Raw genomic sequence first — 13,871 nt, 5'->3', positions numbered from 1 at the left:
AGAGAATTTTTATAGCTGAGATGCACTTGGTGATGTTCCATATTTGAGTTATAAAATGTCTACAAGAAAACAATGTTCAGAGAGTTCCAAGGATCCCACAGTTCTCCTCCTTCTCCTCTTCCTCCTCCTCTCCACCCTCCCTTGTAGCACTGATGATGTTACCTACTTGGGTCATGAAACAATTGCAAGAAAATCACCCAAGTCAGAGAGCACCCACAATTCTACAACTGCCCGGATTTTTTAGAGGTGTTTTGCAAAGCTTTAGATGGGACGACCTTTCTAGCAACCCCATTGTTAACTTCATTTCACATACTAGTGCTTGCCGGTGTTTGTGGATAAAATCTTCTGGGGATTTGGCCCATTTGGGAAGGACCACGTCCCCCACTTTCTCATTCGATATCTGAAGAGAGCCGAGATCGAAACCTGCCAAAGAGAAGAAAGAGGAAGGTTGCAATGTTTTCAAGACAGGACACAGAGCTTTCTGGCTGAAATTGAAAGAGGATAAACTCCAAATATAGATAAGATAAGATATATAAATAATCGAGTAACATATTATCGTGTAATATAAAGATATGTATTGTAAACACATGTCGGCAGTCCTTGACCTGCCACAACTGAGCCCAAAATTTAGGTTGCTAAGTGAGATAGTTGTTGAGTGAATTCTGCCCCATTTTACGACCTTTTTTGCCACAGTTGTTAAGGGAGTTACTGCAGCCATTAAGTTAGTCACACGGTTGTTAAGTGAATCTGGCTTCCCTCATTGAGTTTGTCAGAAGGCCACAAAAGTTGATCACATGACACTGCAACCGTCATAAATATGAGCCAGTTGCCAAGCGTCTGAATTTTGATCACAAGACCCCAGGGAATGTTGCAATGGTTGTTAAGTGGTCATAAATTACATTTATTTATTTATTCATTCATTCATTCATTCATTCATTCATTCATTCATTCATTCATTCATTCATTCATTCATTTTGTATGCCGTCCCTCTCCGAAGACTCAGGGCAGCTTTTCTCAGTGCTGTTATAACTTTGAACAGTCACTAAACAAACTGTTGTAAGTGGAAGACTACTTATAATGCTTTAGACTGCAAATTTTGATATCTCCCTTCCAATTTCTCATTGACACTGTTGGAAACGCGAACGGCCCACTGGCTGGGGACGCTCCTTACCATTCTGGTTGTCCAGAAAATCGGCAAAGTAGAAGAATTCCGGGATCAATTCCTTCACATCCACCGGATTCTCCAAACGAGCCTGCCAAGCGGCAGGAACCGAGTGGAACTGGCGATCAGAACAATCAAATCTGTGACAGGAGGAACAGAAGATGGAATAATAAGCATTCCCGCCAAGGACTGGGCGTGCAAATGCGATGTTAGGCTGATCTCATGACGTCGGTTCGACAGCAAAACCCAACCAAATTTATCGTGGGACCTTCACGCCATTGCCAAACCAAACTTTTGCTAGACTGGGGAAATCTGGATATTATCGGGGTTTGGAGTGAAACGAGGACGCTATCACAGCCAGGATCAATGGTGGTCCAGGATCGCGTTCCAGCTCACCTCCCGCTCTGCAGCTGGATATGCAGCGTGGTGAAAGGCTCCGTACGGATCAGGTAGTGCATGACACCGGCTGCGTTGGAGTAGTGGGTGCCGTAGTGGAATTTGTCAATCATCCCCGTGGGGTCCTCGAAGCTCTCGTACCTGAAGTGATAAGAGTGAGGACACAACCAGGTTAGGAGAAGCTGACGCGAAGGATGAAGTGAGCAGGATCTCTCGATCGGATCTGAGGATCTGCTCCGCAAATCTATTTGTGGATCCCTGTCTTATGAGATGGAATGAAGACTCAAAGAACCACCCAGGAGACACAACTTGTTCCAAAATCACATCACTTTTTTTCAGTGCCGCTATAACTTCAAACGATCTCTAAATGAATGGTCATAAGTCAAGGTCTACCTGAAGCTCCTCCCACCTTACTTTGTGCAGGAAATGCTCACAAACGAGACCTCGCAACTCACTTCTCTTTGACATCCTTGGCGTGTTTCTCATTGGCCACGCCGATGGGCTTGGACAGATCCCGGAAAACAGCCGGGTTGTTGAGATCCAGGGTCTCTGAGACGTAATCTTGCAGGATCCAGGGGAACTGAACGAGAGGGAGAAAGAAAAAGATGCTTGAACTCCATCTTGGCACTGTAGAGAGGTCATCTATGGCAGGGGTCTCCAACCTTGGCAACTTTGCTGGCTGAGGAATTCTGGGAGTTGAAGTCCACAAGTCACATAGTTGCCAAGGTTGGAGACCTCTGATCCATGGGATCCAAATGGGCGAGGGGGGGGGCTCCAGAAGACCCTTTCCCTTATCTACACCCCAACCCCCGTTTATTCCGGGGTCTTACCACGGGATATTGAGAAAGATCATTGTAGGTGCGTCCTGCAATTGTGTTCAGCTGCATGAGGTATTCAAAGTTGGAGATCTCCCTGTAGACCCATTTCTGGAGGAAGGAAAAAAAGGGATCCACTGAGATATACTGCACCGTGGGTGGACACAGGAACAGGGAAAAGATAAGGAGGGGGCAGATAGACTCTCTAGACTTTTCAATCTTGGAATTGTCTGTCCTGCTGCATGCAAGAGAAAAAGAAAGCGAAGGTTCTAAAGATGATAAATCTATCTCAGCATCTACTTCTGTCCTACTATTGCAGCACCATTGAGAGTGTCCTGACATACGGCATTCTTGCATGGTATGGGAGCAGCTCTATAGAGGACAAAAAAGCTCTACAGAGAATCATTAAAACTGCCCAGAATATCATCGGGCTCCAGCTACCAGCCCTGGATGACATCTTTGAATCTCGCTGTTTGAGGAAGTTGTGTAACATTCTCAGAGACTCTTCCCATCCTGCTTACAATCTTTTTGGACTGTTGCCTTCTGGCAGAAGAGACAGAACAATTAAAACCTGGACTGCACATCTTCTGAATAGTTTTTATCCCAGAGCTATAATTGCACTCAACAATGAGCTAAAGGGCCACCATCAGTGAGCTGTTGGGCAGCATTACTTGGTCTGTTGTGTGGATGTTTAGGTGGTTTAGAGGTGGGGAATTTGTGGTGGGTGGGGGTGTGTTTGGGGATTGTTATATGTGTTGGACCTGGTCTTTGGATGTTAAGTGAATTTGGTTGTATGGGTATACTGTGTATACACGTACAATGATAATAAAATAGTAGTTGTTATTATTATTATTATTATTACTATTACTATTATTATTAGTAGTAGTAGTAGTTAATCTTTAGTGAGATTCACAGCCTTTGAAGCAGGTTAATACCTCAGCAGCTCGAGTCCTAACCAAGGACCTAGGAACTGTTAAGGTATCGTCGGAGGATGTAAGCTGTTCCAAGTAAGGTAGTTTTTTGGAGAGTCAAAATGTTCAAAGTCGGTAAATTTAGAATTTCTAAATAGCAGGGTAGCCCTTTGGGTATTGCTCCAAGGGCTCCAATTACAATCGGGACAACACACGATTTCTTTTTCCACAGTCGCTCAACTTCAATTTGCAAGTCCCGGAACTTTGTGATTTTTTCTTGCTGCTTATCTTCAATCCGTGCATCACCAGCTATTGCAATGTCAATGAACCATCCTTTTTTCTTGTCAACTATTGTTATGTCAGGTGTGTTGTGGACCAAGTGCCTGTCACAACACACCTGACATAACAATAGTTGTATATAGTTGTAATAATAGTAGTAGTAGTAGTATTTGTTGTTTGTTGTTGTTGTTGTTGTTGTATTATTATTATTATCCAACAGGAAAGCAAGAGAATAGAAACACTTTGTCCCATTATTGAAGCTGAAAGTGGTAGCTAGGCCCAGAGACTGTTCTCCAGAGTTTTACAGATAATCCTCAACATACCATCTCAACGATGGTGATCGTTCAAAGTTACAACGACACTGAAAAAAGGGAGTTACGACCGTTTTCACTTTTAAGACAGTCATGTGATCAAAATTAGGATGCTTGGAAACTGGCATGGACTTATGACAGTTGCAGTGTCCCGGGGTCCCTTTTGTGATCTTCTGACAAGCAAAGTCAATGGGGAAGCTGGATTCGCTTAACAACCATGTTACTAATTTTAACAACTGCAGTGATGCGCTTAACAACTGTGGAAGGAAAAGTCCCAAATTGGGGCAAAGGTTACTTTACAAATGTCTTGTTTAGGAAAATTAATTTCCTGTGGTCGTATGTTGAGGACTATCTGTACACTGGGGAAAGGGAGAGGACTGCAGGCCAAGTACATCGGTGGACAACGTCCCATGATATCGGCGACTTTTAACACAGTCCTTGACATACGACCACAACTGAGAACAGAATTTCCACTGCGAAGCAAAGCGGCTGTTATACGAGTCACGCCTACTTTTACGCCCCTTTTTGGTTAAGTTTGCTAAGTGAATCCTTGCAGTTGTTGAGTGAGCTTTGCAGTCGTTCAGCAAATCTGGCTTCCCACTGATTTAACTGGTCAGAAAAATCACCAACGGCGACCGACTGATCGTGTGATCCCGAGGACATTGCAATTGTTAGAAAATGACACGCCTGAATTTGGTCAAAGGCCTAAATTTTGACCGCTTGACCGTGGGATGCAGCGATGGTCGCAAGTGCGAGGACTGGTCTTAAGTGACTTTTTTTCCAGTGCCGTCGTAACTTCGGTCGCTGAACGAATGGTCCAAAGTCGAGGACTCCCTGTGTAGAGGGGATGAAACGGATTCGTGTGGCAATGCAACGGTTCCTGGATCAGGCCAGGGATTTCCTGCTCTCCCAGAACAGGGGTTGACATGCACTCAAAAGGAATGTTCTAGAAAAGTGGGGTTTCTTTGTCCACGGAACGGAAGGGTACCTGAGTCAGTCCGGAGGCCTTGAGCAAGTCTTGCGGGGAGCGGCTGCCTTGATAAATCTGGTTAGGAAGCTGCAAGCTGAGGATGGTGGAATAGACCTTGTTCCTCACCTGTGGGAGCAGAAGGAAGTCAGTGGGGGATTAGGCAGCGTCCAGGAAGATTTAAAATTATTTAATTTAATTATTATTTAGTAATTTAATTTAATTTTTACTTCACTTTAATAATTTTTATTTTATCATTTTAATTTCATTATTTCTTTGTGGCTTGTTTCTATCCTGCCTGCCTTATTTTTCTAAATAACTCAAGGCGATGAATGTATCCTCCTATTTCCCCCACGAAAACAACCTGCAACAGATGGCAAGCGCTGAGAAGGAGGGAATCTCCCAGCCGGCTTTCATGCCTAAGGGGGGACTAGAATTCTCCATCTCCTGGTGATCGGTCCAAAGTCACCCAGCTGGCTTTCATGCCTAAGGCAGGACTAGAACTCACCGTCGCCTGGTGATTGGCCCAAAGTCATCCAGTTGGCTTTCATGTCTAAGGGGAGACTAGAATTCCCTGTCTCCTGGTAATTGGCCCAAAGTTGCCCAGCTGGCTTTCATGCCTAAGGGAAGACTAGAACTCACTGCCTCTTGTTTTCTACCCCGGTGCCTTAACACTAGACCAAAGGGCCTTTCTCTGTTTCCAAGATGGCACCTGCCCCAAGTTGTCCCTTCTCCTGTGCACTTTTCATGAGGGAAAGAACTTTCCGTTACCATTTTCTTGAAGTTGAGGAAATAATTCGCCTGGTCGATGAAGAAGAACTCCAGAGCCGAACGTCGCAGGTTGTAACGTCGCAGGTGCAGCTCCCGGAGCTGACCGAGTGGACGCTTGAAGTCGTGTCCGATACCTAGGAGTAGGGATGGAAGGGACTCTGTGTTAGGAAATGATTATTACCTAACTTGTTGGATTGGCAATATATAAACCCCCAATATAGCTTTAAAACTGCTGTATTGCATCATACTGTGTCCTGATTGGTTAGCTCTGTAGCCAATGTCCTTAAGAGGGAGCTAAAAACATGGTTTGTTCTCTTTGGTGTTCTTGCTCTTTGATATCTCCATATGCTACTGTTTGCAAATCCAGAAGAACTGTTTATTGTGAATGACTACAACGACTGGTAAGAAGACTTTGTTATTGGATTATCTCTGGACTGTCGTTTTGCTATCTCCTGCTTTATATGTGTATGACCTGGACTGTGCCTTACTATTTCCTGAAAGTAAACACAACTCAGTGTATCTGTGTGTTGGCTGTGTTTATTCGTAACTACTCTCACTTGCTTTCATGTGCACACCCTTGCTACTCAAGGGTTACTCTGCGAATTCCTTAACACTCTGCACCCAGGGACAATGGGGAAGCTGCTGCTACCATCCCATATACAGGTAGCCCTTGATTTATGACCGCAATTGAACCCCAAGTTTTAGCTGCTAAGCAAGACAATTGTTTCGCCTCATTTAATGACTTTTCTTGCTACGAGTGAACCGCTGCAGTTCATAAGTTAGTCACACGGTTGTTAAGTGAATCCGGCTTCCCTCATGGACTCTGCTCGGCAGAAAGTCGTCAAAGGGGGAAATCGCATGACTTCCGGGACGCTGCAACTGTCACAAGTATGAGCCAGTTGCCAAGGGTCTCAATTGGTGATCATGGAATAGGATACAATGGTTGTAAGTGTGAAAAACGGTCATGGCGTTGTAAATTTGATTGGTCATTAAATGAATGGCCTCTACACTGCATGCCGCAGGGAAGAAACTCCCTTCCTTGACACCTGTGTTCATTTTCAAGTCATTGTTTGCATCAATACAGGTAGTTCTTGACATGCAATTATTCACTTAGCGACCGCTTGAAGTTACAACGGCACTGAAAAGTGGGGCTTGCAATTGGGTTTCACCCTTACGACACTGGGCCCAACGGTGTTCATAAGTCAAGGACTATTAGTCCTCTTCCTTCTCTCTCCCCCAAGGCCGTTCTCGCATCCCGCTGCAGTCACTCACCATCCTCAGTCTCCTCTTTCTCGCTGTTGCTGTCGTAAAAATAGATCTGTTGAGTGGTGACCTCCAGGCGTCCCGGGATCACAGCAACAATGGTGATGAGTTCGCAATCCTCCGAGATCAGCAGTTTCTCTCGCTGGCTTTGCTCTTTGCGTTCTAGGCTGAAAGAGACGGACCGTGAGAACCCGTCTGGTGACTTCTGCGGCCTCAGGATTCCCGCCGAGCTTCATCGGGAACCATCAGCAGGCCCAGGAAAGGTCGGGGAATGGTGAAATCCCAATGTGGGCTGGGAAGGGTTAAAAAATGAAGGATCCCCCTATTGCTAGGTGGAAAGGAACCCAGGAGAGGACTTCGCCGAAGATCTATGGAGAGTGCAGAGTCTGGTGCTCTCTGAGCTTGGTGGTTTCCTTGCAGACCTCACGTGACCCAACTAGGGAACGTTATCAGTTTTGGGAGGAAGTGGGAGGAGAAGGAGGTGGAGGAGGAGAGGAGGAGGTGGAGGAGGAGAGGAGAAGAAGAGGAGAAGGAGGAGGAGAAGAAGGAGGAGGAGGAGAAGGAGGAGGAGAAGAAGAAGAGGAGGAGGAGGAAGGGGAGGAGGAGGAGGAGGAGGAGGAGGAGAAGGAGAAGAGAAGAGAAGAAGAAGGAGGAAGAGAGGAGGAGGAGGAGGTGGAGGAGGAGAGGAGAAGAAGAGGAGAAGGAGAAGGAGGAGGAGGAGGAGAAGAAGAAGGAGGAGAAGGAGAAGGAGGAGGAGGAGGAGAAGGAGGAGAAGAGAAGAGAAGAAGAAGGAGGAGGAGGAGAGGAGGAGGAGGAGGTGGAGGAGGAGAGAAGAAGAAGAGAAGGAGAAGGAGGAGGAGGAGGAGAAGAAGGAGGAGGAGGAGAAGAGGAGGAGGAGGAATGGGAGGAGGAGGAGAGGAGGAGAAGAGAAGAGAAGAAGAAGGAGGAGGAGGAGAGGAGGAGGAGGAGGTGGAGGTGGAGAGGAGAAGAAGAGGAGAAGGAGAAGGAGGAGGAGGAGGAGAAGAAGGAGGAGAAGGAGGAGGAGAAGAAGGAGGAGGAGGAGAAGAGGAGGAGGGGGAGAGGAGAAGAGGAGGAAGAGGAGGAGGAGGAGGAGGAGAAGAAGAACAGGAGGAGGATTGTGTGGTCCTTGATTCTCTCTGACCTTTATGACTTTCCTGCAGACATTTCATGACCCTACTAGGGAACATCATCTGTGCTAGAAAATAGTGGGGCTTGTTGGGAGGAGGAGGAGGAGGAGGAGGAGGAGAAGGAGAAGGAGAAGGAGAAGGAGAAGGAGAAGGAGAAGAAGAAGAAGAAGAAGAAGAAGAAGAAGAAGAAGAAGAAGAAGAAGAAGAAGAAGAAGAAGAAGAAGAAGAAGAAGAAGAAGAAAAGGATTGTGTAGTCCTTGGTTCTCTCTGAGCTTTGTGACTTTCCTGCAGACATCTCACGACCCAACTAGGAAACATCATCAGTGGTAGGATTAGGGTGTGCAGAGTAGAGGAGGAGGAGAAAAAAGAGGAGGACTGTAGGATCCTTGAGACTACCCCTTCCTGGGAGAGGGATGGGCATGACAAAACTCACTGATTGTCCAAGAATGAGACTTCTTCTTCTGCTAGTTGATCGTCCTGCATCTCACTGACTTTGGCTTCTTTGGCCACTGCTAAAGGTAGGGATTCCGCTGGGTTGTGTAAGCCATCAGCACCTGGAAGGACGTGGGATGGAATGGTTAAATGGTCTACTTTCTTCTTCTGCCCATTCTCCATATTTAAGCAAGGAATTCCATCAACAGCTGGTGGACCTTCCTTAGTTGGGAAGGATGTTCTCAATGGTAGCCATGTTCTTCTGGATCCCATGAAGGCAACGAATCTGATGGGGATGATGGGAGCTGTGCTTCCAAAATACCCGGTGGACATCTGGGTTGGGAAGATAGCCACTTTCTTCACTAAACCTCACCAACTTCTACCGAAGCTTCTAGTGATGGATCAAAACTTGTTCCTTCCCAATGCTACAAAATCTAACTTGATATTACTAATCTTGACCGTTTGAAGTTGTGTGGACTTTTAACTCCCAGAATTCCCCAGCCAGCTGAGTCCACACAACTTCAAGTGGTCGAGATGGAGAAATATCACCTTAATCATCCTTTGACACGGAGAGCCAATTTCACGTCGAGAACTTCAGGACCGGACAACTTAACAACTTGGGGATCTCTTCTGAGGTTTTTGATCCCGACTAGCGAGGACCTACCATGTCCATCCTAGAAGGGATTAAGGCCCCTGCTTCCTCAATGCTTTTGACCTACAAGTTTGCATTCTCACAACCCCTTCCTCACCAAGGTTGTCCCGCAAGGCACTAGCTTCTGCGTGGCGGTCGTAATGGTGATTGTGAACCAACTTCAGTCTCATTCGGGAGTAGGTCTCCACGTTGGATAGCTTCCAGTAGATCTCAGGTGGATTCCTGGACGGAGACAAAGCGAACGGACGGGTTTTTTTCGGGCAGAAAACGTGTTGAAGAAAGCATGAAGAAAGAGTCCCATCATAGAAGCCTTTCAACATTTTAAGCTGGCGAAAATACCTTTTTATCCATCTAACTAACATCTCTCCAGCTAACTAACATTCTCTCAGCCCCCAGGCACTGGTAACTTTGCTTTCCAAAGAATTGTTCCATTCCTAACCTGCAATTTTGGCATGGAAAGCCAGACGTGTGAATGCAAATTCATTAATCTGTGGCAGGAAGTTCCTTAGCCAGAACAGGTAGTCCTCGTCTTACAAGAGTTTGTTTAGCGACTGCCCCAAGTTAGAACAGCACTGAAAAAAGTGACTTATGCAGTTGTTCATACTTTTGCCCGTTGCACCAACGCCATGATCAAGTGGTCAAAATTCAGACATTTGGCAACTGGCTCATATTTATGACGGTAGCAGTGTCCCAGGTCCCATGATCCCCTTTCTGACAAGCAGGAAGTCAGATTCACTTAACAACCACATTACTAACTCAGGAACTACAGCAATTCACTTAACAAGCACCTCGCTTAGCGATGGAAATGTTGAGCTCAGTTGTGATTGTATGTCAAGGACTACCTGTACATTAAATAAATCTACAATATAAATACAATTAACATTAAAATCAGAATAATTTCAGATTAAAAGATATTAAAAATTTATTTATTTATTTATTTTAAAATTAATTTAAATTTTAAAAAAATTAATTTTTTAAAAATTAATTTATTTTTTTTAAAAATAATTTAAATTTTTACAAAATTAACAGTTTTTTAAAAATTAATTTTTAATTAATTCTATTAGTTTTATGAAAAAATAATTTAAATCTTAAATTAATTTTAATTAATGAATTTTGATTAATTTAAATTAATAATTTAAGATTTAAATTAATTTTTCATAAAATTAATAGAGTTCATTAGTTTCCCCTAAAAGTAATTTGATAGATTAGTTTTTAATTATAGAATTATAAAAACATTTTTTACTAATTTTACACAAAAATTAATTTTTATAAAAGTTAATTTAACAAATTAATTTTAATTATCAAATTATTAAAAAATATTTTATAAAAAAATCATCCTCCTCGTGATTAATTTTTATCATGAGGAGGATTTTTTCATAAAATATTTTTTCATTAATTTTAATGAAATTTTAATTAAAGTAAAATTTAATTTTTAGAATTTTTTTTTAAAAAAACCAACCTTACAAATCTTGTATTGGACTAACCGGCAAATAAAAATGAATTCAAGAAAAGGCCAAGTTTTTTTTAAAAAAGGAGAATCCACCCTTTCCGAAGCCCATATAACCCCAAGATTTAAGGGTTAGGGGGCTGTAAAGGGGACCCCCCCCCCACCATCACTTACTGGTCAGCCCACACTGAGCGCTGAGAAGTCAGTAGCCGCTGTATCGCCTGCCACTGTTGCAAGACCGTATTGTGATGATGGTTGATTTGCTTCAGCATATTTGTGTGCCGGATATTTTCATATTTCGCCCGTTTCATTACAGGCTCCCGGATCAGCTCCTGAGAAAAAGCAAGACAGGACGGGTGGAAATACAGATACGGATAGTCCTCGACTTACGACGGTTCATTTAGTGACCGCCCAAAGTATCGACAACACTGAAAAAAGTGACTTATCACCATTTTCACTCTGATGACCGTCACAGCATCCCCGGTGGTCATGGGATCAAGATTCGGACACTCGGCATCTGACTCATATTTATGACGGTTGCAGTGTCCCATGATTCCCCTTTGGCGACCTTCGGACAAGCGAAGTCAACGGGGGAGCAAGATTCACTTAATGACCGTGTGACTAACTGAACCACGATGGTGATTCACTTAACAGCGGCAGCAAGAAAGGTCGTAAAATGGGGCAAAATTTACTTGACTACTGTCTCGCTTAGCAACAGAAATTTGGGGCTCGGTAGTCATAAGTCGAGGACTGCCTATAGTCTGGGACCAGCCTTTCCCTGGAGGGTTTATCCCCTAGTGGTTGTTCGCAGTTACAACACCCCTGAAAAAAAGTGATGTGTGATCAGTCCTCGCACTTATGACCGTCACAGCATTCCCATGACCACATGATCAAAATTTCAACCCTTGGTAGCCAGCGTGTATGGGATCTTCCCAGCTGACTTCAAACCAGTAGAATCCATGGAGGAAGCCAGATTCATCTAACACCTGGGCCTACCTGTCCGCCTACTTACATACCTGCACGCCTAACCATCCATCTGTTCACCTACCTACACATCTGCCTATCTAACCAGCCACCTGCCCACCTACCTACATACCTGCCCACTACCTGCACACCTGTCCGCCTAATTACCTACCTGCCCACCTACCTATGTACAAACCCACCCACCTACCTACCTACCCACCTGCCCATCTACTTACACACCTGTCTGCCTAGCCATCCACTTGCCCACCTGCCTATCCATCTGCCCACCTACTAGAATAGAATAGAATAGAATTTTTTTATTGGCCAAACGTGATTGGACACACAAGGAATTTGTCTTTGGTACAGATGCTCTCAGTATACATAAAAGAAAAGATACGTTCACCAAGAATCATAAGGTACAACACTTAATGATAGTCATAGGGAGCAAATAAGCAATCAGGAAACAACCTGCAACATACGCGACCACCTAATACTTACCTGATCATGTATTTATACACCTTCTTCCTTAATCACCCATCTATTCATCTACCTATACACTCACCCACCTACCTGCCCACCTACCTACTCAGCTGGCCCCAACTACCCCCCTATCCACATACCTATGCACCAGCCCTCCTAACAACCTTCCTGCCTCCTACTACACCCCTGCCAGTCTAATCACCCATTGTCCTTCCACACCTGGCTACAACCACCTACCTGTTCACTTCCTTTGCACCTGCCCTCCTCACAACCCATCTATCCCTATTGCACCCCTACCTGTCTAATCACTCACCTCCCATTGACCTAAAAACCTGCCCGTCTAACCATCCACCCGCCCACCTTCCTACACACCTGTCTGCCTAATCACCCACCTGCCTGTCTGCTTACCTGGAACTTCCTCCGGCTCTCAGCTTTCTCCTTCTCCCTCCTCTGATTGCTGCTCATCAAGGCATCGTAGCAGGAGTTCCAGAAGTTGGACATGTGATCGTGGCTCTTGGCAAACGTGTCCATTTCAAACTGGGCCATAGTGGGTTGTACCTGCCAGGGAGACCCCGCCGGGAAAGTCACTAAGAAGGACAGCGAGAGAGGACACGAAGGGCGGGCAAAACTTTTAAGGTTCTGGAGAACTGCCAAAGGTTGCTAAATGAATGATCATCATTTGAGAGATACCTGTACACAGGTCCGCACACGTATTGATTGTCCTAGAGTGTAGGACAGGAGGGAGAACCAGGTGTCCTACAGGTATTTTGGAAGCACTGGTCCCATAGAGAGGAGGGAGAAGGGAGGGGGGGAGGAGGGGGAGGGGGAGGAAGAGGGAGGACGGTGGAGTCCGTGGCACTCCCTGAGCTTGGCGGTTTTTGTGTAGACATTTCATGTCCCAACTAGGGAACATTATCAGGAGGGAGGGAGGGTTTAAAGGGAGGAGGAGGAGGAAAAGGAGAAGAAAGGAAGGAAGGAAGGAAGGAAGGAAGGAAGAAAAAGAAAGAAAGAAAGAAAGAAAGAAAAGAAAAGAAAAGAAAAGAAAAGAAAAGAAAAGAAAAGAAAAGAAAAGCAGGAGGAGGAGAACTGGAGGTGGGATCCTTTGTGTTCTCTGAGCTTGGTGATTTTCTTGCAGATATTTTATGACCAAACTAGGAAACATTATCAGTGCTAGAAGGGAGGGAGGAAGGGTTTAAAGGGAGGAAGAGGAGGAGGAAGAGGAAAAGAAAGAAAGAAATAGAAAGAAAGAAAGGAAGGAAGGAAGGAAAGAAGGAGGGAAGGAAGGAAGGAAGGAAGGAAGGAAAGAAGGAGGGAAGGAAGGAAGGAAGGAAAAGAAAGAAAGAAAGAAAGAAAGAAAGAAAGAAGGAAAGAAAGAAAGAAAGAAAGAAAGAAAGAAAGAAAGAAAGAAAGGTAGTAGGAGGAGAACTGGAGGTGGGATCCTTTGTGCTCTCTGAGCTTGGTGATTTTCTTGCAGATATTTTATGACCAAACTAGGGAACATTATCAGTTCTAGAAGGGAGGGAGGAAGGGTTTAAAGGGAGGAAGAGGAGGAGGAAGAGGAAAAGAAAGAAAGAAAAAAAGAAAGAAAGAAAGAAAAAAAGAAAGAAAGGAAGGAAGGAAGGAAGGAGGAAAGGAAAGGAAGGAGGGAAGGAAGAAAGAAAGAGAAAGAAAGAGAGAAAGAAAGAAAGATGGAAGGAAGGAAGGAAGAAAGAGAAAGAAAGAAAGATGGAAGAAAGGAAGGAAGAAAGAAAGAAAGAAAAAGAAAGAAAGAAAGAAAAGCAGGAGGAGGAGAACTGGAGGTGGGATCCTTAGTGCTCTCTGAGCTTGGTGATTTTCTTGCAGATATTTTATGACCAAACTAGGGAACATCATCA

General features: G+C 44.5%; 1 protein-coding gene across 6 annotated transcripts in view; it reads right to left on the bottom strand.

The window, feature by feature from the left end:
• The window catches only part of NBEAL2 (neurobeachin like 2), a 143,075-nt gene that overhangs the window by 18,866 nt on the left and 110,338 nt on the right, over positions 1 to 13,871 (bottom strand). For all 6 annotated transcript variants that reach the window (XM_060684485.2, XM_087893163.1, XM_087893161.1 and 3 more), the window contains 12 exons: positions 12,406 to 12,555; positions 10,729 to 10,886; positions 9,205 to 9,329; positions 8,457 to 8,577; positions 6,885 to 7,042; positions 5,613 to 5,746; positions 4,863 to 4,970; positions 2,389 to 2,484; positions 2,014 to 2,138; positions 1,559 to 1,699; positions 1,172 to 1,302; positions 314 to 423 (listed from right to left, as the gene is read on the bottom strand). In XM_060684485.2, coding sequence (XP_060540468.2) covers positions 314 to 423; positions 1,172 to 1,302; positions 1,559 to 1,699; positions 2,014 to 2,138; positions 2,389 to 2,484; positions 4,863 to 4,970; positions 5,613 to 5,746; positions 6,885 to 7,042; positions 8,457 to 8,577; positions 9,205 to 9,329; positions 10,729 to 10,886; positions 12,406 to 12,555 — 1,557 coding nt within the window. The remainder of the gene's footprint in view (positions 1 to 313; positions 424 to 1,171; positions 1,303 to 1,558; positions 1,700 to 2,013; positions 2,139 to 2,388; positions 2,485 to 4,862; positions 4,971 to 5,612; positions 5,747 to 6,884; positions 7,043 to 8,456; positions 8,578 to 9,204; positions 9,330 to 10,728; positions 10,887 to 12,405; positions 12,556 to 13,871) is intronic.

Source organism: Pantherophis guttatus, chromosome 4 (assembly GCF_059756535.1).
Source record: "Pantherophis guttatus breed Tessera chromosome 4, ASM5975653v1, whole genome shotgun sequence".
In the NCBI taxonomy this organism is placed as follows: domain Eukaryota; kingdom Metazoa; phylum Chordata; class Lepidosauria; order Squamata; family Colubridae; genus Pantherophis; species Pantherophis guttatus.
This window is presented reverse-complemented; position numbering and strand designations above follow the sequence as displayed.